Source organism: Ambystoma mexicanum, chromosome 6q (genome assembly GCF_040938575.1).
Source record: "Ambystoma mexicanum isolate Mex_15411 chromosome 6q, UKY_AmexF1_1, whole genome shotgun sequence".
NCBI lineage: Eukaryota > Metazoa > Chordata > Amphibia > Caudata > Ambystomatidae > Ambystoma > Ambystoma mexicanum.
In genome coordinates, this window is record NC_090937.1 from 225928762 (window position 1) to 225955246 (window position 26485).

At 43.4% G+C, this 26485-nt stretch overlaps 1 protein-coding gene across 2 annotated transcripts in view; it reads left to right on the forward strand.

Annotated features, from left to right (window-relative positions):
* SULT6B1 (sulfotransferase family 6B member 1) overlaps nucleotides 1–26485 on the forward strand; it is a 382977-nt gene that overhangs the window by 153507 nt on the left and 202985 nt on the right. For both annotated transcript variants that reach the window (XM_069630680.1, XM_069630681.1), the window contains exon 4: nucleotides 2197–2323. In XM_069630680.1, coding sequence (XP_069486781.1) covers nucleotides 2197–2323 — 127 coding nt within the window. The remainder of the gene's footprint in view (nucleotides 1–2196; nucleotides 2324–26485) is intronic.

The following is a 26485-nucleotide window of genomic DNA, read 5'->3' on the forward strand; positions in this document are numbered from 1 at the left end:
GTTCCAACAGGTGCTAACTTGCATAATTTGCATGAGTCCTTGGGAACTGTCACCTAGTATTGGCTACAGGGCTTGCATCCAGATAAGATGCTTAGACAGCGGGTTTTACCCAGACGCGCTTCCTGTTTCCTGCCTGAAAAATGGAGAATGATCTTGCAAATCCATGGAGCCACACATGGAGTGGAGGAAGATTATGGTAGTCACTGCTTTTTTTCATGATCACCGTGGATGGAAGAAAACCCTGGTGATTGCAGAGTGTTTGCAAGGCCACACATACTTCACTACCTGAGAAATTGAGTCCTCAGAGTTCTCTGCTGGTCCAGTCTATTAGTCACTGGACATTCAGATATGGCTCATGGGCATTCTGATATCAAGTATCAGTATCAGAGGGTCCACTGTGGCTTTGATTCCTCACTGGCAATGCATATATCTGGGTCTGTAAGGCCGCACGTATCAAGCTCTCTGACAAACTGATATCCCACAGTTCTCGACTAGACTAGCTGCGCTTGCTTAGATACCTCACAGTTGTTGTACGCATGGTGCTGGATCCTCTGGAGTATCTTGTTATAGTCTTAACTCATTGAACTCTGTACTCTTGGAACTCTGAACCACCAGTGCAGGATTCTGCAAAACTCCAGTTGACACCTGTAACCTTTTCATTTTAATAGGAACCCTCACAGTTACGATAGAGGGTTTGAATAACCCTGTCTGAGACCCTTCTCATACAGAGTTGTGGTGCTGCATTTTTTTATTTATTTACATGTGCACTGTAACAATACAGTTTACTGCAAATTAAAAGTGTTGTTATGAATGTGTTTTTCATGTTTGCATCTTATGATCTAGTCTTTACCGCACACTAATTGTGAGCAACAATTCCCAGCATCCGGTGGTTTCGAGTGTTGTGTTGTGTCTCCAGGAGATTGGGCTAATGCGGGGGACCTGCTTCTATCAAAGTCACTTTGTTGGGGGATCTGGTTGGATCAATGAATCCACAGAAATCAAATGGCAGTCAATCCCGTTACTGCTGCTACTATCCTGTAGGCTCTTAATTGCAGCATTTTCGTAATAAGTGGTCCCCATGTGATTTAAACTGCGTAACGTTTTCATCGCAGAGGTAGCTATATACGCTGATTAAATTTTGCACACCATTCCTGGAATATACTGGAAGAAATAACTTATGCAGAGCTTATCCTTAGGTTCACTGTATTCTGTCTCGTTTTGAGAATTATTGTAGCCTCAACTATGTGTCTCAGCGAGATACGCCTAAGGTTCTAAAATGTCTGTCAGTTCAAATTTGAACAACGCCAGAAAGAGAATATGTGGTTGTGATTGGGTTTCGATGAAAGGGGTATCCATTATTAGATTGAAGACCTCTGGGATGTTTTATTGTAGTAATTGTGAACTGCATGTAGTCTATGAATAGATTATGGAGATTGATGTTGAGTTTGGTTGCGCATTGGATGTCGTTGTTGAAATATTTGATGTCTGTGCATTTTTTCTTGTCTGATGTGTGTTGTTACAGATTAAAGTGAAACAGACGTGCAAACAGGATAGAGCCAGAGCCGGCAAGGCCCACCCAGAATCTGTAAATGCCCACTCAGTAGCGCCGTGCGGGTATTTACAGATGTTAATGTCACTGCGGTGGGCCCAACTACATTAGCTTCAGGCCTCACTTGTTAGACACTCCTGGCTACGCCTCTGAAGTGAGAGGGTAAAGGGTGACTGTTTGTATGATCTGTGCCCCCTGATTGACCCTTAAACCAGTAGCAAAAATTGCTTGGCATCCAAACAGCATTTGGTCGCCATAACCCAGATGTCAATGAAGGAAGAATGATCAGCCAACATTGAGGAACAGAAGGGCCAGCTGAGATGGATAGGGAGATGATGACCCAATGAGGAAGTTAAGAGTAATGGGAGAGTTGAGACCTCATTCTAGGAGGGCCAAAGCGGCAGGCCCCCGTGTTGGTGAATCGCTGTGTGCCTCGCAGCTGCTAGAAGTGCATCAACCATTCAAGGGACCCTGCGTTCCACCACATAAACTCATGGCATAGTGTACATACCTGTACTTGTTGAAACAACAGTCAGAAATGCATGTGCATTTATTTGGGTCAGATGCTCCAAAATGTTGAATTTCTGTGTCATTTAACAACTATACATGTTTTGAAGAATGATTGAAGTTTTTCTCCATTTTAACAGAAACTGGTGATATTGCGTAATCCGAAGGACTCTGCTGTATCATTATATCATTTTCATAACAAAAATCCCGCGCTTCCTAACTACAGTGATTGGAATGATTTTTTCAAGGATTTCATGTGCGGCAAAGGTACAGTTAATGTTATCTTTATGTGACACATGTGTGTCATGCTTTTGGCTTGGAATCCTATTTTCCTGCATTGAAACTGTTTTTGAATATTCATTGACTAGTGTAGTTATTTATGAAACCGTTTCAAACAATGTTCAGTAGGCCCCAATGCATCAATAAATCAAAATAGCATATCGAAAATCAAAAATAGTCTATCCCATATGATGACATGACATTGATGTCTGTTGGCCAATTACACTACCAAATTGTTATCTGTCTTTCTGTTTGTCTCAGTAATACTAACGGAATGTAAATAATCATGTGTGTTGATGTTCGAGTGTGGTACTCTTTATTCAGGGCAAATGTAACAATCCACCCCAAATAGGATGTGTGCAATTAATTATTTCAGTTCCCTTTTATGGACATGAGTAACCTCAGTCCAGTGGTCTTGCACGCCACAATCTCACCCAGCACCAGGGCAAGAATGAAGCTGTGCTGTAAATATAACTGCTTTATTTCTTGTGATATGGTTAATACAAACCTTACACAAATATTAGTGCGAAACAGAAAATAAAAGAAGAGAAAGTGCATGCAAAATGCATGTCATGCTCAATTAGTTGCATAATTCATACAAAATCCTGATATTCCCCCTGCTTAAATTGAATTAAAAGAGTACAACGTACTCCTAAAGTGCTTGCAGTGCATACATTCTTACTGGAATATGTATCCCAAATAAGACCTCAAGCATTCATATACATTCATTTATCACTGTTTCATACAACTACAAATGGAGACAGTTAATCTTCCACGTATAAGCTTTGCAGACAATGGGTTAATCGAGGTATATCACCGAACTTAGAAGAAATCACCTTTAAAAAAACCAACAAGCGCAAATGTAATTGATAAATGTGAACCACACACAGGGGAGTTGCTAGGTCTGGAAAGGACCCGGGGCTAAGCTGATGTCAGAACTGTTGGGACTGGGGGCTAGCTAGTCTTTTGGCTGTAGCTCCTGAGATTCTATCCGGGGCTACAACCAAAAGATCAGGGGCTTTAGCCCTCTTAGCCCCCCCTAGCAACGCCCCTCACCACACATAACTCATTCCCATAAGCTCTGGGGGAAAACCTGCCGATGTAGAGTGGACGTAGCTTCCCAAAAATAATATTCTTTAATTCACGAATAAGGCACAGTCCATCAGCAAGTGTCGTAAGGTCTCGGGCATGTTAGATTTACAGGGTGTGAAGGTCTAAGGCATAGAGGCAGTTCCACCTAAATTTCATGAACCACATACTTATACCTTTAGAAGGAAACGTAATTAAATATAGCTTCAGGGAGGTTGTTGTTGAAGGAATAGCTATATGTTTTCGATACAGCTGCACTTTGGAAAGTGAATCCAGAGATTCTATATAGTCCCATTCTGTAAGCTTTTTCCAAACTTTAAACCAAGAGCAATCCTCCTCTGACCCTAACTCAATCAAAAACGCTTTAGTAGCCACCAGACAACTATTTAGAGAGCCATCCCTCTTTAATCGATAACTATCTCCCAAATAGGAGTATAAAGAATGTTCCTTCTTTGATTTAATAAAAAAAGACCCAATCTAATCCACTTATATTTCATCCACCAAGAATGAATCCCCCAATTTGACCTCCTAGTGTTATGCTTGGCCCTTGGTCGCATTCTTGGCATTTCCACTATGCACTTTGTCCTGCACTGTAACTTCAGATGTTCCTTTCTGTGCCCTTTCCTTGGCAAGAGCTTCTGCCAGTTCTCTCTTAAGTTCGTCTTTGTGCAGAATGTCTGTCTTGTTAGTTTCACCCTCCTGCTTGACTGCTGCTGCCCCTTAACTTCAGTGGTTGTTGCGTGGACCACAATCCCTTCTTCTTCATATGCCAAAGCATTATTATCTTCTTACCTTTTCTCCCCTTGGGGACAGTTCCTCTGCCCTTCTCTCTCCTTTTGGGAGTTTTCTTCCTTTCCTCATGTCCTAATCCTTCCTTTCACCACCTCCCCCTCTCTACACCCCTCGATTATCATATACTCCTCCCTGCTTTTTCAGCTCTTCTCCTCCATGCCTCCTGCAGCACCTCCTTCCCTAATCTACACTCTTCCATCCAGCAATCCTCCTGTATCACCTATCCCTTTCTCCACTCTGCCTCTTCTCCTCTTCTGGTCCTAGTCTGCATGCTCCTTTGCTCTCCAGGTCTTCTTTCTTGCTCCAGTCACCAGCGAATCCTTTCAACTGTTCTTGCCCTCCTTCTTCAAGTCTTACAGAAACGCAATGCGTCTCGCAACTGAAAAAACCCCACCATTAGAACCCCGGTCTAACAGGCCGGGGTACTAATGGCAATAAGCCCCTCGCTATTACTGCATAAGGTAATGCCCCCAGGCCTTAGTGCGAACACATTTATGGAATAACAAAACCCTTGAAATTCAAGGAACATTTTTTTTCTTAAAGGGACGTTAAGGTGAGAACTTAATGCAACAAAACCCCTGAATTGGTCTAAAGCCACCTTAACTTTGCACCCCCTGTTGCGCAGTTTATGACCACAATGATGACATCACCAATGACATCACTGTTAACATCACTGGTGACATCTAGAAATACATAATCTATGACATCAATGATGACATCACTGTTGACATCGTTAATATGATCATATATGACATCAATGATTATTTAACTAATGGCAACAGACATAAGATCACTCTACATATTTGCCCATGTTTAGACCACCCTTACGTTTCTACATATGTGATACTATCATTTTACAATAGTTCTGTCGGAGTATTTTTCCCGGGGGCTGGCAGGGCCGGCCGCGGACATCCGGGGTTGGGAGGCCCCAACTCCTCCCATGTCTCAACAGAGTATGAGGCACACACAAGAGCAAAGAGATACTGCTGTTTATTACACAAAACAGGCAGGGATGGGCTCACGGGTAATAGGCATCTGAGAGAGCACTCGCTCTTGTTGGGCTTGCAGGCCCTTTTTCTACCTGTATGACGCGGTTACGTCCGTCACCTGGGAGGACTATCCCCCAAACCTAACGCCACCTTGGATTGGCTCTCTGAGTGGTGGGGTTAGTATAGACACATATGGGAAAGATAGTTAGTGGTTGAGAAAGGGTCAGGTGGTACGCATGCGTCGGCCCTAATAATCGCTACAAGTGAATTGTTACATGGGGACGATTAATGATTGGCTAAGCTATCATGGTGTCAGTGGTGTGCCCCTCGTATTCTGATTGGTTCACTCGCGAGCCCCCAAGCCTGGGACCATCGTTGTTCCCAGCTCGCGGTGTACCTGGTGCTGGCGACAAAGTATGACTATGTGTCAGTGGCAGACAATGGACAGGTCTGACTATTAGCTGGTGTGCATGTCTTTCCCATCGCTATTGGTGTCCGATTTGTCACTTGATTGTTGCAGTCTGTGTCCCAGACGTGAGACCCCAGCGCTTCTCTGGTCGCTGGAGCTTGGCATCGTATCAGATCGGTCTGGTCACGTGTTGTTGTGTGTTTAGCTCGGGACAGAACCATGATTCTTTTATTCGTGCAGCAATTACTTCTTTACCTGCATGTGTGGGACAGTGTAATTGGGTCAAGGCTATTTTCAATAGGGCCAGGGGCATCACAACCTTTCCGGTATTTTTCTCTTGCCATAATGCATCCGTGGGGGACATGGTGCATCCTCTTTTAAACCATAGTTCCTTTTCTGCCATTGGTGCTGCTGCCTGTAATTCCATGATCTGTGTCTCTGGGATGTGTGTGTACTCATCCTTCATCAACATCTGTCTAACCTCCCCCTTATCTTTTTGTTTTTCTGAGAGGGCCCATGGCTCGCCAAAATACGCAGCATGTTTTGCATGTGCACCTGCTGTTTCGTTACCTCTTGATATTGGGTCATCTCCGTTAGTGTGGGCCTGACATTTTACCAATGATACCTCTTCCGGGTAGTTAATTACTTCGATTAGTTCAGCCAGTAGGAGAGCATGTTGTACCGGGGTACCGTCTGCTCTTCTGAATCCCCTTCTTTGCCATTTTATTAGTCCTGAGTGTACTTTTGATGTAACATATGCACTGTCAGAATATATCGTTACTCTTTTTTCATTGCTTTCTTTTAATGCTAAAATGAGTGCTACTAGTTCTGCTGCTTGCGCTGAATAGTGTTGTGGTAATTGTACACACTTCACTGGAACGTAGGACCAGTCTTCCCTCAAACGTACTACTGCTGCTCCTGTCCTTCTTATCCCATTGCTTTGGTCAAGTGTTGATGACCCATCTATGTACATTATCTCTCCCGCCTCTAGGGTATTTTCTTCCACCTTCCTGTTGCTTCAGTAAATTTCAATAGCCTGTGTGCAGTCATGTGCATACTCTCCATCTTCCACCACTTCTGCTATGAATCATGCTGGGTTAACATTACTGCATCTCACTATTTTGAGCTCTGGTCTGGATAGTATTATCTCATAACCTGCAGCTCTTTGTATGGTCAGTGTGGATTTTGGCTTATTGCAAAGAGAGCGTGCTCCATGTACAGTGTTGTGGGGCATCCCATTGTTATTGAGGAGGATTTTTCTACCGCAAATGCTGCTCTGGCTAGGCTCTGTTTGCACGGGAAATGACCCATTATTACAGGATCTAAATGACCACTGTAAAATGCCACTGGCTTATGTCCCATTCTTGTTTTTTGGGTCAGTTCTGCTTTCATTACTGCAGTATCACAATGTGAAAATATGTAGAATTGTTCTTTATAGTTGGGGGTAGCTAGTACTGGTGCAGTTGAGATGGCGTGTTTTAACTCATTGAATGCCTCTGTCATTTCCCTTGTCCATCCCAGCTTCTTTTCTCCCCGATGTGCTTCTCTAAGAGCCTCAAGCAGTGGTCCTATGTTTGAGCTGTAATCAAAGACCCATGCCCTGCAGTAGTTGCACAGGCCCAAAAACTGCTGTAATTCTCTTATTGTCTGTGGCTGTTGTGTGTTTGATATTGCTTCAGCTCTTTGTGGTGCAATGTTCCTTCCTTTCTGTGAAATAATCTGCCCAATATAGAGCACCTGTTCTTGACAATACTGTAGCTTCCCCTTGTCAACCTTTTATCCTTTCTCAGCCAGCACAGTGAGCATCTTTATAGAGTCCCTTCTGCACTTCTCCTTGGTGGTGCTGCAGATGATGATGCCATCTACATATTGTAGTACCGTGCTTTCCATTTCAATGTTCCCCAGATCCATTTGTATTACCCTGTTAAAAATGGACAGTGACTCGCAGTATCCTTGTGGTAGTCTAGTGTGTTTCCACTTTGTGTTGCGGTATGTGAAGCTTGTTAAGCCTTGTGAATCAGGGTGTAGAGGTATTGAGAAGAAGGCATTCTTGAGGTTGATCACAGTGAAACGTGACGCCTCTGCTGGTATCCCGAACAGTATAGTAGCTGGGTTAGCTGCTATGGGCTATTCTGCCTCTACAATATGGTTGATGGGCCTCAAATCTTGTATAAAAGGCCATGACCCTCCTTTTCCTTTGCACACCGGATACACCGCAGTGTTGCACAGTGATTCTGATGGTACCAATATCCCTCTATCCACTAGGGCAGTTATTGTTTCATAGATCCCTTCATCAGCTTCTTTGGATAGTGGGTACTGTTTCACACTGGGCAGCATTGCACCTTTCTTTAGCTTTATTTTTACTACTCCAATGCTCTTTATGCAGCCTACGTCATATGAACTAGTGGTCCATAAGGAGGCGGGTACTGCAGCTAAATCTTCCCCGTAGAAGGGTACCTGGGTATTGGTAGGTGCTTCTAGTGCCATTGCTATTTTTTGTGCTACCTCCTTGTATGTCACTCTTAGCCAAATGTAGACGTTCATTTGGAACACCATTTCCCCATCTCCTGCTTCATCTGAGAACAGTTCCTCATCTGACACCTGTGTTAGCCTGCATCCTTCTGCCAGTGCTATTACTGCTCTCTATGCTTTCCCCTCCCTATACTGTGCGTGAACTGCAATGTAGTCTGTGGTTACCACAATGCTTTCTATGTCCACTGATATTATAGCCCCTTCACCTTCACCGGTCAGTGTTTCTGATCTGAAAAGCTAAGCTGCTTGTCTCCTCCACACCTTGCCCTCAATTCCTGGTAGCCATGCTAGTGCCATGTCGTGCCATATTGGAAGAGGTCCCCATCCACTGGCTCTGCCCTCGCTACTGTTTTGCCACAGTAAGCCTGAAATATGTGTTGTGCTGTGAGCATGTTGATGCCTGGTGTGGAGCACACTATTCCCTTATCAGTAAAGGATATAGTCATGTTCAACCTGCTCATTATATCTCTCCCTAGTATGTTTACTGGCGACTGCTTTGAGTATAGCAATGGTAGAGACATGTCGTGATCTCCAACAGATAAGGAGATGTCATCAGTGAAAGGAACCAGTCCTCGAGCCCCAGAGAATTCTTGAGTGCGCATAGCTTCACCTGACAAGTTGAACTTCCCCTCTCTAATACAGGACCTAGTGGCCCCTGTGTCAACAAGGAAAGAAAACATCTTGTCACCTATCGCCACCTTTATGCGTGGTTCCTCCACAGGGTTAGGTGTTACAGATAGGATGGGACACATCAAAGACGTCTGTGGGCTGTCCTATTGTGGATACAATGACTGTCCGATCCCTGTGTATGGGTTGTGACCCAATATTGTCACCCTTCCCAGTTGTGTCTGTTGTATTGGTGTGTCTGCAGGTAGTAATTTGTTGTCTTGTATTTGTGTGAGCTCTTGTACTGTATGGATGTGTTGTTGTTGTGCTGTTGCTGCCTGTTGTTGTGGTTGCTGCTGTGGTTGTGTGTATGTTTGTAATGGTTACTGAGGCGGTGGTGGTGGTGCTTGCTGTTGTATTAGTGTTTCTTTCCCTTGCTGTGGCTGTTGTTGGTATAATTGTTGTCCCCCATTGTAAGCCTGTTGCCCTTGCTCTCCCCATCCTGCTTGTGTCAGTCTTACTCTGCACGAGCGTGACATGTGTCCTATCATGCTGCATGTCCACCACATTGGTGGTTCCCGTGCTTGCCATGGGTATCCCCCAGTGCTGTCTGAGTATCCCTGCTGCCCATATTGGTTCTGCCCTCAGAACCCTCCCCCTTGTAGTGGTGCTGCTGGCCCAAATCCCCTCCCTCTCATGTGTCTGCCCCTCCCCCGGTAGTTGTTTGTGTACCCGTTTCCCATTTGAGTGTAACCACCTCCCATTTGTGCTGTGTATTGTGCTGTGTATGGTGGGGGTGGTGGCATTTGCTGTGTCATCATTTGTGCTTGCTGTAGTGATGCTGTTTGTTGTCATGTAGTGTCTTGTGCCGGTGTTGCCGGGGTGGGGCCTGTGATCAGTGCACCTTCCATGGCATGTTTGGACAGTTTCTTTTGGACTAGTTTTGCTTCCTCTACCTTTCTGTCTTCCTCCTTCTGTTTCATCTTTTCTCGCCATAGTCTACAATGATGCACTATTGTGAGCTGTATCTCGGGCCATGCCTTAGCTTCCATCCCTACTAATTTCTTTAATTGTCTCTGTACTGGCTCTGGAAGACCCTGAATCAATATATGATAAAAAATTGCCAGTGTTTTGTCCCACGGTTCCCGCTTTTCCAGGCACCACTTCTCCTGAATTTCCTGGATGTAATCAACAGGATCTTCATTCTCACGCATTTTGCGTGACGTTATTGCTCCTATGGCTGAAGTGTCTGGGTATTGCACCCTCAGCACCTGCCACAGTGTGTGTCTGCAATTTGCAAATGGCGCCCCATCATGCGATGTGTCACTTATAGTTACTGCTGGGAATCCCGCCCTCTTCCAAATGTCATCTGCTGCATCACCCAGTATTGAAATGAGTAACCCCTTTACATCACCCACCACTAATTTCTGCCCTGCAGTTTGTTTTTTCCATTTCATATATCCATTTCCCGGCCCCTCCGCTCAACGATGGGAGTCTGCATTTGATGTTCTCCTTGTCTGCATGTTTCCATGGGACATATTGTGGCCTTGCTCCCCCTCTCTCTAGTAATGGCATTAAAGTGTACTCCTTTACTTCCCCTGGCGTACGTCTGTGTGGAGATGTGTGAGTGTATTTGATGTCCTCTTCCATGTCAGAAAGTTGTTCAATAAAATCAGTAATGTGTTGTGTTACTCTATCACCTCCTATGCTCTTGTTCTTTTTCTACTGACCCCCGTGACCCTCCCTGTGTGTATTAGCTAGCTCTTCCATTCTGCGTCCTGGGAGGTCTCTGAGTCTGTTAACATATGGTGTGGTGTGTGTTGCACTGGCGGTGTCAGTGGCCGTGGCATTCTCCCTTTTAGTTGCCTTTTCTTTTCCTTCCCTGTGTTTTCTTCTTCCCGCATCTCACATTCCCATGATGACCCGCAGTCTGTGCGTGTTATGTTTAATTTGCTTAACCCTTCCCCGCTTCCATCACTTCATCCTCCACACAATCCCTCCTCTTCCTCACTGCAGAAACCACCTGAAAATGTCAACCCTGGGCCTAGGCACTTTCCTCCTACTGTAACGGTCCCTAAGTCTATGTCTGCGTACTCACCTTCCGTCTCCGTTCCTCCCTCCTGTGATGTTGTCACTAATTCCTTAGTGCTATACGTGTATGTCTTGGCCCTGCATTCCTTGCGCACGTCTACTTACGCTATATTCTTTTGCTTGCCCGCTTCACCACCTACCTCCGTACAGTTCAAAGCTCATTCATTATTGCGTCACTATTGCTCTAGCATCTTCTCTTCTTCCTCCTTGTTGCCCCATAGTCCGCCCTCCTTTGACAGTATACTTTCTATAACCTTCCCCTCTTCATATTTTCGTGTGCTTTCTGATATAATCTTCTTCCGCCACAGCCCCATTTCTCTGTCATTTTCTTCTCGCGCCTCTTCTTTTCTCCTAACCTCCCACTGTTCCATGCATGCCACCCTTTCTGCGATCGCCGTTATACGGTCTTCTTCTTGTTTCCTCTGTTCTTCCTCTTGCCCTTTTACCCCTACCTTGTCCCCCTTGCTTCCCTTCCTCTTCTCCCTCCTTTTCCGCTCTTCCCGCTTGAACTGTTCGACCAGCGCGCTCCGTGCTTCCCTCAATTCCACTAATCTTACCTCTAGCATTTCCTCTTCCTCCAGTGTCAGTCTCCCTTCATCTTCTCTACTTACCTCGCACCCCTTCTGTGTGTATTCTGTCCATTCTTTACTTGCCTTCTTTACCGCTTCTTCCTCCTCTCCATTTAATGTCCCTCGAAGCTTCAGAAGCACCTGTGCTGATATCCATTTGTCTGGTCATATGCTTGCTAATTCTAGCTGCACCCTTTTTTCTCCTCTGGTGCTTACCTGTGTTTGTTTCGTATCCGCTGCACTCCACGCACTCACCCCCTTTCGGTAACTGTCTGCTGGCACGTAGGGTGGTGGGCTGTATGCAGGATTGGAATATCCCTCGGCTGCTGTTAGTTGTGCTTGTGTTGCTTCCCTCAACTCTCTCAACGGATACAGCCCCTCTGTTTCTTTCTTTATTTCTTTATTAGTGGGTGTCACTTCCTCACTTTCTTTCTTCACCTCTGTGACAGCGAACGATCCTTCTGATTCTTCCTCACTCTCCTCAGCACTGGGTGTGTTCCCGGGCTCTCGGCACCGCCCTCTCCACTCACCTTTTCCTCTTTTATTCCCTGCAGTGTGAGCATCCCTGGTACCCTGGTGCACACCCCTGGAACATTATCCAGAGGTCGAAAACTTCTAGGTGGCTAGCAAACTTCTTCCCCTTGTATGTGTTATGTAAATACGCTAGTAGTGAATGTTGGGTGGTCATATCAAAACTGCCGTTGGGTGGCCATGGTATCCTAATTTTGTTATCTGACCCTTGTTTCCATTCGATGCTGTGCTTTACGATTTTATCTCTGTGCGGTGTTAGTGTTGCGCAGATATGTTGGAGTGGTGTTGTTAAGGTGCTGGCCCTATAACCTGCCCCTATCCCATAATACGTAGACATCTTTAAAACTTTAATTTCTCAGCACCACCGTTACATGGCCCCGTAAACTGTGGGTCTTCCGATTTTCCGCTGCAAGGAAAACAATTTTATTACAATGCTTTTGTGCTGGGCGTCACCGCCCTCATTATTCCTACAGCAGTGTCACCTTCTTTTATGCTTCTCCTTCCGGAGCTAGGAACCCCTTTGACCCGCGGCGCACCAGCCCCCGGCGGCTGCGTTCCCCGTGCGGCTTGCTTCTGAGCTGCCCCGCCTTTACTGTGCCACCGCTACTTGGCGCACCTGCAACGTACTTCTAACTCCTCCTCCTTTTTCTCTGTCCTCACTGTCTGCACAGTGTACACTCTTCTGATCCCCCTCCCACCCCTGTAATCGAGTGCGTGCTGGCATTCTCCATGCGCGGCCCCCTCTCCCCCTTCACCCCTCCCTTACCGCGTATCTCTGCCCCGATCCCCGACCACTCTTGGAGGAAGAAGACCGCAGTATCCTATACAAGCCCTATGGGTGACATCACCAACTACTACAAAGGGTTCCCGGTACGTACAATTACAACGAGGGATGAATGAGCGCCATATTTGACAAACTTGTTGCCCGTTATCCCCACAGCTGTCTTCCCATTACACCTGGAGTGGAGTATTAGTCAATTACTTCGTTATTATAATCGGACTGCACATGCTGCGTCACCTCGCGTGTGATACGCTCCCTCTCTAGGGGAGCTTAACCAGCCAATTATCTTCCGCACTGAGAAACAGTCTAGCTACCTCCTGCAGGAATACGTCATCAATTCACAGAGTTAAAACACTCGGTCAATAGGAATCTCCATCTATTCATTGATCTACAATGCCAACTCATAGGAATGCCACACCCCCTTATACAGGTGTCCGCGATCTCGACCAATCAGCGCGATCCGCTAGTCACACGTGGGAGCTTGAAGCCCCACCCAGCCTACTCTGTAACACTAGAGGGGAAGGCGCTCGTGCCAGTCCCCATTACACCTTACACACTGATCGCCACACGATGGCCAAAATCTTTTCTTAACACCCTGTAAGAGCCACCCGCCACCCTGTTTACAGTTGCTCCCACATCCCACACAACATTGTATTGCTGGTTGTGTGTGCCATACTCACATCGAGTTCTCGCTTGCCGGTGCCGCTCGACTGTGGGCACCCCTCCCAATCAGCTCGCCGCCTCGCCTCGTCTGGACCATGTCTGGACACTCGCCAACCACGGGCGGGATACTTCTCAATTCGGCTCCTGACAGCCAATCTCTGGATTGCGCCGTTCCGGTCATCTCGCAGTTCCGCGATGGTCCTGTAGTCCTCCAAAGGGGGCAACGGCAGAGGGGGCTGCGTTGCCAGGCTACCTTGACGCAAGCGGCCTCGCTGTGATCTCACCCAATCTCAACAGATCTCAGCAGTGCCTCCAACTTGTCGGCTATTTTTCCCTGGGGCCGGCAGGGCCGGCCGCAGACCTCCGGGCTTGGGGAGGCCCCAATTCCTCCCGCGTCCCAACAGAGTATGAAGCACACACAAGAGCAAGAGTTACTGCTGTTTATTACCCAAAACAGGCAGGGACGGGCTCACAGGTCATAGGCATCCGAGAGACCACTCGCTCTTGGTGGGCTCTCAGGCCCTTTTTCTAGATGTATGACGCTGTTACGTACGTCACCTGGGAGGTCTAGCCCCAAACCTAACACCACCTTGGATTGGCTCGCCGAGTGGTGGGGTTAGTATAGACACATATGGGAAAGATAGTTAGTGGTTGAGAAAGTGTCAGGTGGTACGCTTGGATCATCCCTAATAATCGCTACAAGTGAGTTGTTACATGGGGACGATTAGTGATTGGCTAAGCAATCATGGTGTCAGTGGTGTGCCCCTCGTATTCTGATTGGTTCACTCACAAGCCCCCAAGCCTGGGACCATCGTTGTTCCCAGGTCATGGTTTACATGGTGCTGGCGACAAAGTATGACTATGTATCAGTGGCAGACAATGGACAGGTCTGACTATTATCTGGTGTGCATGTCTTTCCCATCGCTATTGGTGTCCGATTTGTCACCTCATTTTTGCAGTCTGTGTGCCAGACGTGAGACCCCAGCGCTTCTCTGGTCTCTGGAGCTTGGCATCGTATCAGGTCGGTCTGGTCACGTGTTGCGGGACCGTGGCTGGAGCAGGATTATGAGCATTTGATTTGTATTTCGGCTCAGAGAGCTTTTAGCAGTAGCAGGTGTAACCTTGGCGCGGGGAGCGCGGTATGTAGATAGCAACATTGCGGCCTTGGCTGGGGCTCTTGTCGGGGCCTTGTTCTGCGAGATCAGCACCTTACAGCTTTGTCTGAGCTGCTCCGGCCTGAACGCTCTGGTTTTGCGGCCTACCGCGGCCTGGCTTATGGGTGGCGGTACTTCGTCCATAATATAGGGGTTGTGAGGCGCAACAGAGATTCATATGCTTTAGTCCATATGCAGGGCGTACGTCTTCAGGGTTCCAGTGGCGAGGAAGCATCTGCAAGCATGTACACAAGCTCTTCTGGCGTCTTGCGTTTCTGCGGTGCTGTAGCTGGCCTATGTGAAAAATAACACTGATGCGTTTGTGTGTTTGTGTGTAAGTGGTCCTCTACGTCATATCACTGAGTATGTTCTTCGTGTGGATTGGTGTATATATGACCAATGTGCTTGTTGGCACGTGTGTTCTTATCCACTGGCTATGTCGTCATGGCATCTCTAACGATGGCGGTAGTAGTGGTTGCTGTCTAATCGAGTTGGTTCATGCAGTCGATATCAGCTTCACCTAAGACTCCAGCACATGGTTTGATTGATGGGCAGCCTCCTTGGCTGTGTGCGGCGTGGCCACAGTGGATCTTGACGTCTGGGGTGGCCGTGAGTGGGCCGAATGCCTCTCGTGGTGGGTGCTTGGGTCGTGACATCCTAGGCCATGGTCTGGATGTGAATTGGGGGAAGGGATCGTCCCATTTTCCCTCTTCAGTTACTAACAATGAGTACATTGAATAAAAGAGTAATCGGCTACACATGCATCATATCACTAATTGTGAAGCTTTCCTTTCTAGTACTTTGGTAAAAGATGATTTATGAAGTATAAATAGTAGACTGCTTTAAATGTTCCTGTTTGTGCCAAATATATCTAAAACATGCTCACCAGCTGATTGGATGGCAAAACGTGTGAGGTACGTCAGATTTTCTGAAACGCCCGCCATGTTGGATTTGCGGACAGCCACTGCTGTCCACGGAAAGAGCAATGGGGAAAAAGTCTGGAAAACACATTTTGGGTTATTTGCTGGTGGAAAGAGGGGCTGGGAAAGGTTGAGGAGTGGATAAAAGAGATTATATGGGGCTATTTTTGTAGGTCGAGAAAGGTTGGGTAGGTGTCACGGCTGTCTGCGGACACCGCGCTAGTTCACAGACCGCGCCGTGAACGGGCAGCTTGCAAAATACATTGGCGTTATTTGATGGATGGAAGGGGGTGTAGAAATAGGTGAGAAGTGGAATTAAGGTAATGGGGAGCTGTTTTTATAGGTGATAAAATGATATGGAATTGCCATACAGTGCGGGGTCAATTACAGTGTCCATGGACATAATTTCAATTGCAGGGAGGTCAGGGTGAGTTTTAATACTTGATGATGTACTTCTTACATAGTTAATTGTATTATGGTGGTTGAGGCCGGTGGCCAGATTCTGGGGGGCATGGCTGCAGGCTACACATGCATCATATCACTAATTGTGAAGCTTTCCTTTCTAGTACTTTGGTAAAAGACGATTTATGAAGTATAAATAGTACACTGCTTTAAATGTTCCTGTTTGTGCCAAATATATCTAAGACATGCTCACCAGCTGATTGGATGGCAAAACGTGTGAGGTACGTCAGATTTTCTGAAACGCGACCATTTACTATAATATGTGTATAGTTGTTATAGGTCTTTCTATAAGGGTGTATAGTTATTATAGGTAATGTAGTAGGAGTACAGTGTGATTGTAATATGGAGGAATGATGTAATTGAACTGTATTATGAAGCTGGAAACTCAGGTTTATTTTCTGTGGAAAAAAGCAGTACAATTTGATAAGCAGGGTAGTTTAAAAGCTGTAGTTGTATGCAATTTTACATATACTTTTTTTTAAGGCCCCTATAAACAGTACATTGTAAGTACTATGTTTGGTACAACATTAGTGTATGACACACTGCTGTTGGTTTGACATTTAATAATCTTTGGGTCATTGGAAAAAATATCTGTACTGGATTAAAAAAAAATGAATACAGTTACATGAGTGTAAAGGTGATAATATGGTTGTTTGAAGTGTGTTGTGATTAAGGGAATGCTTGAAGTAGTTGGATCCCTGTTGGCATATTCTAACTACATTAGAGGTTAGAAGATGTTTTGTTGTATGAGAATTGAGATGGTGTATTTGAAGTGTTTTGGAATGAAGGGTATTTTTCAAGTAGTTAGATGCCTTTTGGTGTAATCTAACTAGATTGACTTTCAAAAGTACTAGTATCGTGGATTAAAAAAAAATGAATACAGTTACATGAGTGTAAAGGTGATAATATGGTTGTTTGAAGTGTGTTGTGATTAAGGGAATGCTTGAAGTAGTTGGATCCCTGTTGGCATATTCTAACTACATTAGAGGTTAGAAGATGTTTTGTTGTATGAGAATTGAGATGGTGTATTTGAAGTGTTTTGGAATGAAGGGTATTTTTCAAGTAGTTAGATGCCTTTTGGTGTAATCTAACTAGATTGACTTTCAAAAGTACTAGTATCGTGGATGTAGTTAGATACCTTCTGGTGTATTCTAACTGTTAATTGTGCTATAGTTTAGTGACTACATTTGGGATGAAGGAATATTTAGTAGGCACTTGTTAAATTTGCTGGTAACCTATGCTTTGGAGTAACAGAGGTATCATTACATTCAAACCAACAACTTATTTTTTTGACATATGCAGTGTAGTGCCCTGAAGTGGTTGTGGCATCAGTGTGGTATACTATAGCTACTGTTGTGAAGGATTTCTTGCCAAGAGACACTTGGCCATGTGAAGCCTTTAAGCTTACAGTTATTTTTGGTACCATCTGCATTGTACCTTAGAAGCATTAGTATGACATATTGGCTTTGTGAGTCTATCTGTAAGGTGGAACGATTTATGAATTGCAAAAGGGGCATAATATGCCTTGATTTGCATTCTGCAGAAGCTGATGAAATGGAATGGATTCAGAATTTGGTTTGGATACATATCCAAATCGTTCATTAGGGATGTGGTCTTGTGAAACATGGTTGCAGAGAGTGCATGTATGTTTCCACGTGTATGAAATCGGGAAGATTTCATTTATTGGGATGCTTTTGGTTTGCAGTACTTGTAGTAAGTACATTAGGAGTTTGTGTGGATCTTCCTGTGTGTTTATAATACATTTTACCTAACATTCCTGCACAGTAGTCCAATTTTTCCCTTATACCTGAGACACTGTAAGTGTTGTCTGGATTATTTGCTGCATTTCTGTGAAGAACGAGCATTTGCAAACACAACTGGTCCGGCCCGTTTAATTAAATATTGTGAACAATTGGTGGCAAATTAAAGAGAAGAATCATAGTCATATTAGCGTAACAATTTACTCCAGTTGTGTTGCTGAAAAATGGAAAAGAGAGTTCTGTTTGTGGATCATTTGATGGGCCTGCAGATCTTTCTGGAGAAGAGACATTTGTGTCTTTCTTTTCTGATGCATGTGCAGTTGACTTTGTACTAGACAGTTTTGTGGTTGTATCGTTTGATGCAGAAGGAGTTGGTTGTTGTTTTTTTAGCGGTATTCTTGGGAGATCTGCTACAGTTTCTGTTTGTATTAAAGGTTTCTTTTTTTGAGGTACACAGTACATATCTAAATGAGGGTGTATTGTGCCCATAGCCTGTTGTATTCCATAATGCAAGGAATGTCAGTATTGACTTTGTTTGCATTAAAGTTAACTAATAGGCCATTGAGTGTACGCAGATGTGAAAGTGCTACGTAAATCATACCTTCTTTAAGACTGTGCTTCCAATGTCAATCAATGCTTGATCTAGGGTTAGACCTTGTGATTTGTGAATAGTGACAACATATGCAAGCGATAGAGAAAATTGCTCTCTGCGTACTTGCATGTCTTTGTAAAGAAGGAAACGGCTATTGTCTGGCCATTTTTTTTTAACTTCAGCAAGTTTATCAAAGTGAATGTTGACAAACAGAATGTTGTTGTCATGTGGAAATGTTTGGAAGCCAACAACTGTACCAATCGCTCCATTGATTAAACCTTGTTCCACGTCAAGGTTATGTTTTAGAATTACTCTGCAGTTTAGACAAAAAGTCAATATTTTCTCCAATCAAGTTGTGTTGGAGATCAATTTTTCTAAGCTATTGAGTCAGGCTGTTGCTTGTTGACACATAAGAAGTGTCATGCCGTGCACTTCTAGTTTGTCTGTAGAGCAGATATTCAGTATGGGTTGCATTTCCTTTTTCATCATTGTCTCGTTGAATTGACTACAGCTTGCAAGGGTTGGCATTAAGGTCATACATTTTAGATTTTGTTGAGTTAATTGTTCCATGACATCAGGATCAGATGTCATAGAACATCTAGCTCATAGATCAGTCTACTATTTAAGATAGATTTTGGATCTTTAGTAAGCAGACCAGTTCTAATTCTTTTTAAAATGTTAGCATAGATGAGGTTTGCAGACTGGTACATGTTTTGAGTTAGTTCTCTCTAGTGAAAATGTTGCCGGAGATTTACATTTCCAATGATACCGAGGGTATTGCAATATTGTTTGTGTCCTAATGTTTTGAAAATAGGTTGACATTTCAATGGTGTTAACTGTAGTAGGTCTCCAAAAACAATAACATGTTTTCCTCCAAGCAGTTCTTCACAGTTGGTTTTTAGGACTTCTTGCATTCTGAGATGAATTAAAGCCAACGTGAGGCTGGAAACCATGCTTAATTCGTCTATCAGGAGCACTTTCATCTGTTTTAGAATTGTTTTAGAATTCTGTGTACTTCAGTAACAGCTTTTGCTGATCATTTCTAGTATTCTAATGTGTTTTGGTGTTCTATGGGGAGGAGCAGTAGTCAGTGTAAAGTTACATCTCTTATGTTGTAGGCAGCTAAACTTGTAGGGCTGTTACTACAGCCAAAAGGTTGTTGTTTGTTAAGTTTTGTAGAAATGTGCTGATTATTTTCAATAAGAATGTCTTACCAGAACCAGCTTCACCACTTACATACAGGAACAGAAGTTTATAATGTTTTCAGCCACAAGTTTTAGTTTCATGTTTGAAACCATGTTCAATTTCTTGAGTGACTTCTAGATAAATGGTGAGTTGTTCATTATTTACCTGTGATTCCAGCACTGCCAAGTGTTCCTCAGAGTGTTTATATTGATACATGGTATTTTCTACCTCAGTCATGGCTATTTCTGCTTCATTTAGAATAAGTGGTTCTCCACATGGTTCTTGGCTTCCTGTAAGGGAAGGTTGACTGCCCTCAGGAGTGTCTTTGTCTAGTTGAGCTTCAATTTCTTCCTCTTGTTGGCGTTCATTGTCCAACATTTGTTTGTATTGTTTAAAATGGTCATTAGTTATACTGCTTTCATTTGCTTTGAATCATCTTCCAATGAGCCATAGTCACCTAATAATTATTTTTCTCTTGTCCGAGTTGGAGTAGGACCATGTAATACAGTTCTGTATGTTGTAGAGATTTAAATGATAACTTTATATGGTTAATTCAACTGTGTTTGGTGAGTTTCATTGGGCTTCCTTCACAAGTTGAGACAGAATATTTGCCAGTTGTGTCATTTGGTGTGACATTGGGACTCATTACGACCCTGGTGTTAAGGGTTTAACGGCGCCGTAAAAGGTGTCAGCGCCGTTAAACCCTTAAAGCCTGATTACGAGGTCCCTTTGCGGGACCCAACCTTAATGGCTGGTTTTTCCAGCCGTTAAAGTAGGGACCCGCAAAGGGACTTTGGTGCTAATAACGGTACCTCAATTTGCGGTACCGTTATTAGCGCCTTCCCCATTCCCATTGAGCCCTATGGGGCAAAAATGGGAATGGGGAAGGGCCATGGCAGCATGGGGAATTACCGCCCCACCAACCTCAGAATGGGGTGGTAATCCCCCATTCCGCCATGGCGGACACCGGCATGGACCATGGTGCTAATAGCACCATGGTCCTCCGCCTGGGTCGTAATGAGGCCCATTGTTTTTGTAGGTGTAGTTTTGGGCAATGTCGTACAGACACATGTTTTCCAAAGCAGTACTTCTGTTTGGGTAGTACGTGTCAATTAAATTGTATTTTAAAATGTCCTGGCTGTTGGGATAATTTGTGGCTATGTTTTCTATCACTTGGTAGGAATTTAGTACTCTTTTTTTGGGATGAAGCTGGTGCAAGGTTCAGCCAATGTGTTTAGATTTGCCATATATGGCTGTACCTGTTAAATGGTCTGCAACTTCCTAGCAGCTGCATTCTCTATGTGAGAGCATTTTTTATACCAAAGCTGTACAATTTTTGTGATAGTGTTTTGTCAGATGATATGTCAGCCCAGAGGTCTTTTAGCTCTGTTTTATCAGCTATGGTAGGTTATGACATATCTTGCAACTGCATTGGAATTGTCTGCAATGTATTGTATGTCTATGTTTCCACAAGAGGGCAATGATTGCATTGTAATCATTGATGTACTTGGATGCTTCGTGCCTTTTAATGTTGTGTGTATTTTTAGGGGATTTGCCTTTTACGCTGTGTCTAGCAGAAGACATCAAGCTATTTACTTGTACTTTTTTGCAAACTGGTCTAGGGAATCCAAAGTGACATTTGGTATAGTATTTGCCTTTGTTTTTATTTCTACGTCGGCAGTATTTGCCATCTTATGTTTTTGGAAGCGTATGCAGGTCACTAGCTGTAGTTTCTGAAGGGATGTCCCAGGTAATGTATTTTTCAATAAACTGTAAAACAGTGGCATCACTATCATGTCCAAATTGAGGAGCATCTTTTATCCACAAAAGCATGTGGATGGGTGGTGCTCCTCTGGATTGATATTCTTTTCACCAAAAGAAGTAGTTTTATTGCAGATAAAATGCAGAATGGCAATGAAGCAATGGTGAAAGTACCTTGATACATTGACAGGGCCAAGAGAACAGAGTTCTCCTGGTGTTTTTATATCTATTCCATATTTATTTTGGTTTGTAGTGTGTAAGAAATCGTGCATGGCATCCCATGCGTACTCTGCACAACTTACAGTAACAAACCATGTGGGTGGGCCTAGGTTCCTTAGCATACAACATACATCAGCATGACGTTGGATCCAGTATTATTTTGTACGATGTTTTTTTGACAAGATACTTGACTGCAAAACTTCATCTTTCTCTTTTATTTTTTGAAGCAGTTGGGTAGTGGATATGTTTAAAAAGTGAGCGCCTGTTTTTGATGTGTGTGCAACTCATAACATAGAGTTGCTAGTTCACTTTCAAAGAGGAGGTGGAAAATGTATTCGACATTTTGTCTGAATGTGGGGTCTTCAGAATACATTCGTAAAGAGTGATATTCTGATGCACTCATTTGTGCTGACCTTTCATCATATCTTCCTCCTTTTCCTGTAGGAAAGAGTAGAGGAAAATAATGTGTTTCTACACTTTTTGCCCACATGCTCTTTGGGGATCCTCTAGCTTCATATATTTGACATGTTTCTAATGCATTGTCAATGGAGTATTTCGAGTGTAGTGGGAGAATTGTATACTGGCCTAAAATGTTGGCTGCAGTAACAGGATCTACACGTTAAAATTGGCCAGTTGCTGGTGAGTCTTAAATAATTTGGGTGGTTTCTCTTAGGTTTTCCTCTATGTTTATATCTTTGTAGTATTCATCGGGACTCATTACGAGGCTGACATAGTACAGGCACGGCTGCCACGCTATCCATATTTTTCCAGCACCCTCGAATGGGCAATTACTGGGTCATGCTGAGTTTAGCGGACCCGGTAACTGCCCATTCGCGGGTGCCGGTAATAAGGGACTCCCCATCCCCATTCGGCCCCATAGGGCTGAATCGGAATGTGGAGGGTGGTAGCACCGGTACCATTAATAACAGTACTGGTGCTACCATCCTGTTCTGCTCGCAGGTGCCGGTACGAGCAGAACTCCTAGTATGGTGGTATGGTAGCAACGGTGGCGGTAGCGATACCGACACCGTTGTTGCCTTACCGCCAGCCTCGTAATGAAGCCCATTGTCTTCTTTTAGATATTGTAAGGCTTGTCTAACTTTGTTTAAGTCGACTAGTTGTTGCCAAATTATTTTGTCTTTTGTTGACACACCATTAACTAATACAATCAAAGATTGATCTATTGGTTGTTGTACTCCTAGTGTTTGTACATTTTCTTTTAGATCTAATGGCAAATATCCTACCCTTTAGTAACTCGGATGGAGGTAATTTGGCTGATTTCGGTTGAAGGCGTATTATAGCTTGAAATGGGTGCGCTGTTTGTATTATAATGCTCTCGTACAAGTTAAGCTGTTGGAGATCTTTCGGAAGTGGGAATATTTCTAAGTTATTAGTGTTAGCACGTGATGACATTTGGTTATTGTCAAGCATTGTGTTGCAGTACGTTCAAACTGTGGAAGGGTCAGTTATTTTGTATTTAGTTTCTGCTGTTAGATATAAAGTTAATTGGAACCATCGGGATTTTTCATTTTCTTCTATATTGTAGGCTAGATCTACTATTTTTGTGCCCTTTTTATAAAACGTTGTGTGACAACAGACACATATTTGGTCTGGTATTTCAGCAGATGTGTTTTGAAATGTAGCTATTTCTTTTTTGTTTGTCTTTGTTATGACATTGGTGTTTATGAGGTATTCGGTAATGTTTACTGAAGGTACAGAAATTTCTAAGTCACCTTCAGTTCCAAAGTATTTACGTTGGATGTGCTCTATTTATTGAAGCAGTTCTTTGGCTGTTCCATGTAGGAGAATGATATTTCAATCATGCAGTTATAGAGTAGGGCTTTTTGAATAGTATAGTCAATGCACAAGAATCAATATAGTAGAATGCTGTGTTGCTAACATTCTGATGTGGTGGAAAGTGCTTTTGCAAGCAGTTCCTAAAATTCAGGCTAATGAATGTCCTTGCAGACCAGTGTGGCTGTGCACTGGACAGGAGTCTATGGGTTGTAAGGTTTTCATTTTACTTTAGTCTTTTAGTTTTGCATAGTGATTGAGGAATTGTTGTAAAGTTTTAAAGGATTGTTGGCATACATTACACATTGATCTGTATGTCCATTTGTACACTGGTTGGTTTGTTTGGGTGAAAGGAGTATTTGGTTCAAAGTTTGTTGGGGACTTTTTTCTATAAGGGTTTCTTTTGCCATAATGGTGTGTTCCACCATTTCATACCCTCAACCATTATTGTCTATGGCAATTGTTTTTTGTTGTTCTTGTTTATAAGCTTCTTCATTGAAATATGGTTCTGTGCTGCCTGTATGAAACCATTCTCCATTACAGAAGTTTGAAAAGGTTTGTATATTGACACTGCACATGTTTAGAAGTCGTTTTTGTAATTTATTGATTAATTTAGTTAGTGGTTTCATTCTGTTAAAATCAATACAAACAATGTTCTCTGTAGTAGAAACGTGCTGTCAATTAGAGCTTTCAGGGTTAGTGTCCTGCGGTTGTTTTTTAAGGGTAGAATGTGACTTTTCTGCTGTTTTTATAAGATTGTGAAGAACTCTACGGTGGCAAATAAAATGTACATACTTTTTTTGATTGCTTTACCATGACTACGTTAACACTGGTAGATAGAGGATTAGGTTTGTTAGTAGGTCTGCTTTTCTTTGTACATCATTTTTTACTTTTAGTTTTTGCAAGAGGGGCCTTACCTTTTTTAGTTGTGGCTTGTTTAGTTTTGTTGAGTGAGGTTACTAGCTTGTTTGTTTTAATCTTTTCTATACATTGTTAGATGTGGGGGACTATTGGATGACTATATAGTGTAGTTTTATTCTTATCTGCTCTATTTCTTCTTTCTTTTCTACAGAGTTGCTTTTTAATAGGCACTTTGTTGTGTCTGTTGGGAAAAGAGAAGTTTGGCATTGGAAAGTTGTGCAATGTATATGACTGTATGGTGCATGGATATGTGGGTGTGATTATAGAGATGAATAGAGTGCTGTTTGATTGTGAGCTGGTATATTAGGTGTGGTTGGGAAGGCTGTGAGAGTAAGAGTCTGCAGCAGTGTGATGGTGTTGGGTTAGTGAGTAAGGGACTCGAGGTGTGATGGGGTCTGCAGAGCGATTGTGTTGTTTTGTCCAACACAGTGGGTGTTGCAATGGTGGTGTGTAGATAGGGATCCTCAGGAAAATATTCATCCACTGCAGTCAAACAAAAATGATTCCTGAAACGTGGCTAAAGGCCATAATTGTTCCGGTGTATAAAAAAGGTGGAAGAGAAGATCCAGAAAGCTATAGGTCCATAGCGCTCTTGGACATTGTGGGGAAAATGTACGCTATACAATTGCTACATCACTTTAGAACTTGGGCAAAAAACGCGCCCTGTACAGACACCTTCCAAACCGGGTTTCAAAAAAATGGAGGCACTGCAATAAACATCTTGATGCTAAACATCTTAAAGGCAAAAATCAGAGAAGGCGCACCAAAAGCGTACCTCGCATTTGTAGACGTATCGAAAGCATTTGATAAAATAGACCGGGAGAAACTATGGTCCAAACTACACAACTGGAAATGCCCAACGTCAATTTTGGATCCCATAAAAGCTCTTCACGCCAATACTAAAATCAGAGTGAAATTGAGTAAACAAGGAGTCTTGTCCGAGGATATTCCAGTAAAGAGAGGAGTCAAACAAGGCTGTCCTTTAGCGCCAGCTCTCTTCATCGCCTTTCTTGGTGATTACCAACGTCATGAGGAAAAAATAAGAGCATTTCCACCTAAAATTGGGAAGGTGCCGATCTTGCGACTCCTTTACGCAGATGACGCCATTATTATCGACCAAACCCAAATTGAATGCAAAGGAAATTATCAAATCTGCCAAGATATACCAAAGAAAACAATTTGGAAATCAATATAGCGAAAACGAAAATACTGGTCTTAGAGAAAGCAACGAAGAGGACAATAAGACACCCAAAATGGTTTCTTGAGGGAACCAAACTTGAAGTCATCGATCAGTTCAAATATCTAGGGGTGCATATTGACAGCTCGCCCACAGACAAGTCAATGCAAGCTCAATTATGGGTAAAGGCGAAAAGACTAACTGCGCAAACTAGACTAATAGACAAAACATTTGGAATATTTTCCCTCCTTCCAGCGATAAATTTCTATAAAGCAAAGGTCGTCCCAACAATCATCTACGGCATGGAAACCTCACTGAATACTCCGAGAGAGATATGGCAAAAGCTGGAAGGACTTGTTTGGAAATCGATCCTAGGCCTGCCAAACTCAACCTCCATGCCAGCGATTAGGCGAGAACTGGGTCTAGTCTCTTTGTCATCTTTAGTAGACCAGAGTAAAATGAGACTATATAGAAATATCATCATGGCGGACACCCTCCCAATTTACTCCATAATCGCAGAAGAGCTCAAAAGTGGAACGTGCAAAGCACTCAACAAGTGGGCGTTAACCCTCCAGGAAACTCTCCGAGAAATATCGTGTTCGGAAGACGATCTGAATACCAACCCAGACCGGGTAAAAAGAAAAATGGAGCTCATGAACTGTATCAAGACGATAGACATAGCCAGTGCAAATAAGCTACCAACCCTTCTTCCAACGACTTTCAACAAAGTCAAGAAACCCTTGAACTACTGTACAAAATTCCCAAATAAAAACATGCGATCAACATTTTTGAAAGCCAGACTAAATCTGCTGATGACACATGAAATCCTGGCAATCCGGGCAATGAAATCAGATAACAGCTGTCGCCTATGTAAACAGAAAGAGCAAGTTGAAACACTGAAACATCTAGTGTTAAGATGCCCTGAGACACAGCAAAACAGAGATAAATATCTTCAATCATGTCTAAAGGGGCAGTGGCGTTAGATGAAGCGACAGTCTGGAACAGGCTAATGTCACGAGAGACAACGAGATGGACTTTAACTATGGTGAAGCTAATAGAACTAGCCTTGACTCTACGACAGAGGGAGACAAACTATGAAAACGAGAAAAATTGATTACATGAGAAGCAAACGATTCTTGTAAAAATCAAAATA